This window comes from Halyomorpha halys, unplaced genomic scaffold (genome assembly GCF_000696795.3).
Source record: "Halyomorpha halys isolate HHAL.00 unplaced genomic scaffold, Hhal_1.1 Scaffold720.1, whole genome shotgun sequence".
Taxonomy (NCBI): Eukaryota; Metazoa; Arthropoda; class Insecta; order Hemiptera; family Pentatomidae; genus Halyomorpha; species Halyomorpha halys.
Window position 1 is genome coordinate 292,111 of NW_027110122.1, and position 7,785 is coordinate 299,895.

Here is a 7,785-nt window from a genome sequence, read left to right on the forward strand (position 1 = left end):
TTTTCTGTGTCTTGAGGATAACAACTTTGTTTTGGGGACGTTTCGCAACTTTATTGTTTGCATAGTCATGACCTACACTGAGAAAAATAGTTTTTTATAGAACAAATACTTTCTTCAAATAATTGCTATAAAACTGATTAAAAAATATTACAATTAAATCATTATTAAATAAAACCATTACTTACAATTTTTTATTGCAGTGTCTTCTACATTGTGATCATACTATTTTCAGGTTTAGGCAATAACTGAATCGGTTTTGAAATGAAGGTAAGGTTTGTTTTAGTTTTTCGCACATGTAACCATTTTTTCTCAACAGGGCCCTGTTTCATAATGAAGTACAAACTAATACTATTAGTCTTGTCGATTTAACTTAATACAATTACACTGACTTGTACAACAGTAACTTGTATTTTAGTACTTTTTAACTCGTGTAATACCACTAATAGTCCTCCATATAATGAAAAAAAAAAGTATTAGTGCAATTACCACGTTGTTTCTATACTTGTAGTATGTACTAATACTATTAGCTTTCATTATGAAACAGGGCCCTGGTAGTCAGTCTGTATTTTATAATTATAAATAAAAACAGACAAAATGTATGACTACCTCTTGGGAAAAAAACCTATTACATGTGGGGAAACCTAAGCAAACCTTCTCGCTGCAGTTGTACCGGGGTTGTCACCCTTTTAGTTACTCCCTTCAGATTTGGCTTTACCTTTAGCTACGCCAAAGAGGAATAAGTCACAAAGAGCGATAAGTAGTTGGGATAGACTATAATTGACTTACTTGCCGAAAAGTCCATCCGTTTATATCTGGTCTGATGGGTTAGTCTTTATCGATCCTAACCCATCTTGGATCTATTACCAGGTCTGCGATCAGGTGCGTAAACAAGTGTCAATCGTAGGTAACAAGTTGTAAACAAGGTTCAATGCATAGCAAAAGTAGAAGAAGAATGCAATATTAGCCAGAATGGAGAAGTTAGGATAGATGGGATTAACCGAAAGGGTTCCAGTCTTTCGACGTTACCACAACAATATGGTACCATTCTTCAGATGTCGCTACGCTAGCAGAAGGTGAACTATTGGGCTTACCGATGTGAGGGCGTAAGAGTGCTTACGGCTAAATGTACCACATTGTAGGACACACAAAATTAGTAGAACTTATTTTTTTATTTTATCCAGAATAAAAAGTAAGGTTTTCAATCTGTAAAGGAAATTTTGTATATTTCATAAATTACACGCTTTTCAATCCACCAATTAAATAATTAAGAAAATAAAGTAAAATTGTAATTTTATTAATGTTTTCTGTTATTATTTATTTAGTTGATTAATTTTGAAACTAATTTTCATACATTTTTTTCTTATTTACTATCTGATCTCCCGAACCAGCCTTCTTCACATCTGCCTATCTTGGGCTACTGATTTCTAGCTTGGTTCATGAAGCTCCTTTGTATCTTTGTCGATTCTGTCTATCCATCAGTTTTTTGATCGCCCACGTAGTCTCTTACCAACTATACTGGTATTTATTGTTGTGTAGAGGGGTTCTGATGGATTGCTTCGAGCCACATTTATATAAACTAATATTTGAATTTATTATAACGGGAAATGTCTCAAAATAAATTGTTAAAGTACAAATATTTGCCCTAAATGTACATTTTCAATAAAACCTGGCAAATCAGTTACTTGTTTATTTGAAACCAATTACGAGAAACAATCGAAAAAATGGGACGTAACAATGAAATTCTTATTTCGTGAAAGTATCCCGAATTCAATGGGGTTCATGACGACAAAATCATAATTACAAAAATATATTATTTGCTTAATCATCATATTATTAAAACTCAAATAATCACTTATCTAATGGGTCTAATCAATTTAAAATCGCCCTATATTAACATGACCCATAGATTAATCAATTAAAAATATTTAATTTTTTTTACATTATTTTATTTTTTACTTAAAATAAAAGTTAATGTTTTTTTTTCATGTTAGCTTTACCGGCGATGTTTTGGGCATTACAATCGTGGATAAGCGGGGTTCTGTTGCATTGTAAACTTCTTTTTTTGTACTCAGAAGTGTTGAGGTCAGACAACAGATATCGCTACCGCTCTCTATCAAGTTCTCAAAACTGTCAAAAGATTGCGTTGCCTGAAATTACAGAGCTCGAAAATTTAATTAATAATTTTAATTCAGATTTTGTAATTAAGTTTATTTTTCTAAACTCTATGGTTTCTTCTTGAAACCGTCATTAGCTATAACTGGAGACCGGGTATTTGTGCAGTAAAAAAATCCAAAATGTGCAAAATCGTGCAGTAATTTGTAAAAAAAATGTGTACACCCAAATATTGGAATAATCATATTTATTGTTTAATTTATAATATTAATACATGGAAAGTTTAAATAACTTTTTTGAATTGAATTAAACTCGCTAAATACTCTCTACATTTAAATGCAAACATAGATACAAAATTATTCTGAATAAAAACCTTTATTTTATCCACAATTGAAGAACTATGAGGGAGTTAATTGTATTAAATAGTTTTATATTTCTATTATGAAGGCTTGGGACTGGCAATAAATTTTTAAACTCCCTCAATTTTGTTTTATATAGAAAAAAAAATGCAATGCAATATTCAAAAATATTTTCAAAGCGAAATTACAGTTAAAATTTTCTATAAGATGTTTATGCTGCATGTTCTGGAAAAAAAAACATGGATCGAAAAACTATGAATTAAATAAATAAGTAATAAGGTTTCATTTTTCGTGTCAATAAATTTTATTAGGTTTAATTTCACGTGTTAATCAATTTCATTAGTTTTAATTTCATGTGTTAACCAATTTCATTAGTTTTAGTTTTACGTGTTAATCAATTACATTAGTTTTAATATCAGGTGTTAATCAATGCACTGCTTTCCATAAAAAAATTTGTCAATTTCAAACTGTAAATTAAATATGAGGAGAAGATGGTTAGGGGTGCGCTCAGTAAATAACACAAATAAGTTAAAATATTTATTGGAGTAAATTATTAATTATATTAAAAATGTTCTCTCTACTTATTTGTGTTATATTATGACCGCACCCCCAACCATTTTCTTCTCATATATATTATCTATGGTCAGCTCATCATTATAAATTAAATAAAGAAAAAAATAATAAACTGAAATCGAAATGATTAAATATTGGTATACATTCAACTAAATTTGTTTAATTCGATAAATCTAGTTCAATCAAAATCAATAAAAATCAACATTTAGCCCCAAAACATAAAAACTGTGCTGTAACGTATTCGTCCGCCTTTATCTCATTCTTTCGCTGATTTTTCCGTCATTGAGAAAACTAGTTGTTATATTTTGTACATTATTTGTATTGTTTCATAACCTTTGGTTTATCCTTATTTCCTTTATTTTCGTCATTGAGTATGTATTGAATAATCCTGTGTTCAGTACTATGGGTACCCTTTTATCTACTTTTCCGTTTAATATTGTCTAATACTTTTTGTAATTCTTGTTTATTTATACTTTTCACTGTACATCTCATTTTTATTTGTTTTACTTTCCTGTGTTAATTTTTATATAAACTTTCACATATTTTAACTAATTTTTAACCATCCCTTAGAGTTTAATTTTTTTTATGTTACCTGTTCTCTTATTTTTTGCATTGATTGTACCTTATTTGTTTAGACCTTATGAAGCCCTGCAAATCGTAGCGAAACATTGGCTAACACAAAAAAGATTTTTTTTTTTTTAATATTTGAGTTAGTTATACTGCACTTCACTTCCTTTTATGTATTACTTGTGGTGACTTATCAATCTTCAGGAAGATTTCAATTTTGAAATCAACTGAATAAGTTTAAGCTGTGGAATTTTAATTTGCAGGAAAAAAATAAATAAATTTTCACTCCTTCAGTCACTTTATCTAAACAGTTTCAAAAATCTACGTAGGACGAACCAAGACGATTTTTCCTAAAACATTTTTTATGTGACTTATTTTACTATTATGACTCTACGATCTCCAAAATTAAAACAAAAATCTTAAAATATAATCTTATTTACTAAAAACAATGATCTCCTCTGGTCTTGATGCTGCTGTCTCCCAGCAATAGTACTCTCCCTTCCTTGTTCAAATGATTTGTTGATTTTTCAGAATCTGTTTGAGTTTCGCCCTCAAATCGCAAGGGTATTGAATCGAATATTGATGTATATTATCGGTATAGCTCTTCATTTTACACCAATTTTGCTTCTTGGTATCTTCTTTTTGTTTTAACCCGGACAGCTCTATTTCCGAAGAGAACTCTGCAAGTGGAAGATGAAACTCTGAGCTCAGGTACGTGTGGTCTGCTTTATCATTTCTAATCCAAGCCCTGAAAATAAATACTTACTTGAAAATATTTTTTGGCTGGGCATATTTTTTTTTTCCAATTTTTAAACGAACGAATAATTTGCCTAAATGTTATTTTTGGTATTGAAAGTTCGTTGTGTTCCGTAAACAGGCTCAAATTGTAAGAAAAAAAATTGTTCCCTCTACAGGGAGAGAGGGTAATAGAAATATATATTTTTTCTATTCCTTATTACTTGAATAATAGATAAAATTGTCCCAGGAGTGCTGGATCAGGTTAGCAAACTGAATGAGGCATCCGGACGGAAGTAGTCCAAGAGTGCTGGATTAGGTTAGCAAACTGAAGGAGGCATCCGGACGGAAGTAGACCAGGAGTGCTGGATCAGGTTAGCAAACTGAAGGAGGCATCCGGACGGAAGTAGTCCAGGAGTGCTGGATCAGGTTAGCAAACTGAAGGAGGCATCCGGACGGAAGTAGACCAGGAGTGCTGGATCAGGTTAGCAAACTGAAGGAGATGTCCAGACGGAAGTAGACCAGGAGTGCTGGATCAGGTTAGCAAACTGAAGGAGGCATCCGGACGGAAGTAGTCCAGGAGTGCTGGATCAGGTTTGAAAACTGAAGGAGGCATCCGGACGGAAGTAGTCCAGGAGTGCTGGATCAGGTTTGAAAACTGAAGGAGGCATCCGGACGAAAGTAGACCAAGAGTGTTGGACCAGATTTAACTGCCTATTTTTAGAACTCCGTCTTGTGATATCGCAGATTTACCGAAAATTAAATATAATTTACGAATTTTGTAAAAAAATTTGACTACTTTAATTTTATTTTTAAAGTTTATCTTTATAAATTCCCAATTTCTAGTTATAAGGAAAAATGAAAAAAAAAAATCTAAATTTTGTTGTTTTAAAACCATTGGTAAAGATGAAATTCGAATTAAACACTAACAAAAAAATTCCAGCCATTTTGAACCTTCAATATCCTGAATATTTGTATACGCCCTGTTGGCTTCGCGGATAAACCGCAAGTTTAATTTTACACAGGAATTGCAGAGACCATTTTGACTGTTTTCATTTTGGAAAGAATATTTATCTTCCTGAAATCTAGCATCCAATAAAATCACAGGTATTTTTTCATTTCTTCATAAATGTTTGAAAATAGCAAAATTGTCGTTTTGTGTTCAAAACACAAGTTGAATTTCAGAAGTAAATACAAATTTTACATGAAATAATAATTTATTTGTCATTAAAAATCAATGAAAATATAACCGAATATTCATAACACGTAAGGTAAAAAATAAAACAAATCTTTTTTTTTTTAAAATAAAAATGCATATATTTATTATCGTAAAATAATTATCTCCTCTTGTTATCATGATTCTGCCTTTCGTCAAAGGCAATACCTCGCCTTGTTCAAATAGTTGTTCCTTCTTTCAGGATCATTTTGAGTCTATACTTCAATTCGTAAGGATCTTGAATTGACTTGGAAGTGATCCTCTGGAAAAAACCATAAGTAGACGTCAAGTGTTCTCTCATGGGATCTTTAGGTTGTAGCCAGGACGACTTTATATTCAAACAAGCCTTTTCATTTGGACGATGGAACAAACAGCTCTTGAACGTGTGGTCTGCTTTAGCATTTCTAATCCAAGGCCTGAAAATCAATACTAACTTAAGAATACCTTTTGACTCGGCAGATTTTGCTACCAATCTACCTAATACGAACTTGAACCAGCTTCGTCTGTGACTCGAGAATCCTGAGGTTGGACACGTCCGACCACCACATCCTCAATAAGAATATATATAAATGGTATACAAAATATATACAGTCATTTCTGACAACTGCTAAAATCTCTAAAACGATTTAAGGAATGTTGTGTATAAATTTCATACCTGTAGGGTTCCGGACAAAAGGCACACCTGACCACTGTTTCTCGAAGATGGGAACTTTTAAGTACGTCTTTTGATTCCGATTCCTTGTAGTCCCTTATGAACGAGGAGGGATCATGTTTACAGCGGTGTTTGGGCGGTTCTATCCGTTTTGGCTTCGGCACATCCTGCCGTTTGAGGAAAAGACAGAAAGATAATTTTTGATGGATATCTTATATCATTATATGATATTATACAACAAATATCGTTATATCATTATATTATATTATATTATACACAAAATATCGTTATATCGTCATATTATATTATACACAAATACAAGCGAAAATGTCTTTTGCGGTGCACGCTTCACAAAACGTTCTCTTACCGCCAATCTTTGAATTGATATTAATCTTCACTCGTTTCAGAATAGATTAATAAAAAAATTAAATCTGTACAGCATGTAGTAATTGTTGGGGCTCCTCTAAACCTCGAATTCCTCTCGTATCCAATCCTCACAATCCAAAATCCTTCGTGAAATCCTCAATGCTCCTTTCTTATTCACAAATAAAATCATACATAAAGAGCTTAATGTTCCATGTGTAAACGATCATTCCTTCCATTATAAACTTCCTAACCACTCAAATCCGCTAGGTTCTAAGGTTACTTTCTCTTTGTTGAACAGATTCGATACTCAGGACTCCATCTTGACAAGAGACTTACTTGGAATCCACACACAAGACTGAAACGACAAGAAACTGCTCGTAGATTCCGATTGCTACAACACCTACTTGACAAACGCTCTAAACTTCCTATTCACTACAAAAAAGTAGTATACACTACGATAATCAGACCAATTTGGACATGTGGAATTGAGCTCTGAGACTCCAAAGAACCATCAAATTCTTCCCGCATCCAATCGTTACAATCCAAAATCCTATGTAAAATCCTTGATGCTCCTTATTATGTTAGAAATAAACTCATTCACAAAGACCTTAACATCCCATTCGTTGCAGATTTGACCCAAAACAGATATGCGGCTTTTCATTCCAAACTCCTTAACCATCCTAACCCATTAATTCTTAATCTTTCATCCTTAACAATCCCTGATAATCCTCCGAGGCGTCTGAAAAGAAGATGGGCACGGGACCTTCTAATTTAAATTAATGTTTGAAGTACCACCAATGGGTGGTTCCTTCCCAAGATTTTCAAGTGTATATGAAACATACAACATATTTACCTTTTGTATTATTTTGTACAGTTGTAAATTACATTAAATAATAAAAAAAAAAAACTTTCTCTTCCATTCCTGAAAATCCTCCGAGGCACCTGAAAATAAGATGGCCGACGTCAAAAACGTGTTTATAGGGCTAGTAATGGGTAGTTTCTCTACGCGCCAATATCATTCCATTATAAACTTACATAAAATTTACTATATGTATTATTGTTTACGGTTGTAAATTTCAATAAAGGTAAAAAAAAATGATCCTATCAACTGAAAGGCTCATGCTTAGTCCACAACAGTGGGGGAGATATTAATTAGGTTATAGACACCACACAAAATCAGACCAATCAGCAGCATCATCCTTTGT

At 32.4% G+C, this 7,785-nt stretch overlaps 1 protein-coding gene across 2 annotated transcripts in view; it reads right to left on the reverse strand.

Moving 5' to 3' along the window:
* Positions 1–4,070: 4,070 nt before the first annotated feature.
* Positions 4,071–7,785, reverse strand: part of LOC106685642 (uncharacterized) — a 13,547-nt gene continuing 9,832 nt past the window's right edge. The window contains exons 3-4 of one of the 2 annotated variants that reach the window (XM_014428437.2): positions 6,218–6,381; positions 4,071–4,359 (exon numbers count right to left, since the gene is read on the reverse strand). In XM_014428437.2, coding sequence (XP_014283923.1) covers positions 4,119–4,359; positions 6,218–6,381 — 405 coding nt within the window. In that variant the 3' untranslated portion in view covers positions 4,071–4,118. Of the gene's footprint in view, positions 4,360–5,646; positions 5,979–6,217; positions 6,382–7,785 lie in introns of those variants that run through there. The other variant, XM_014428438.2, reaches the window with a different exon arrangement.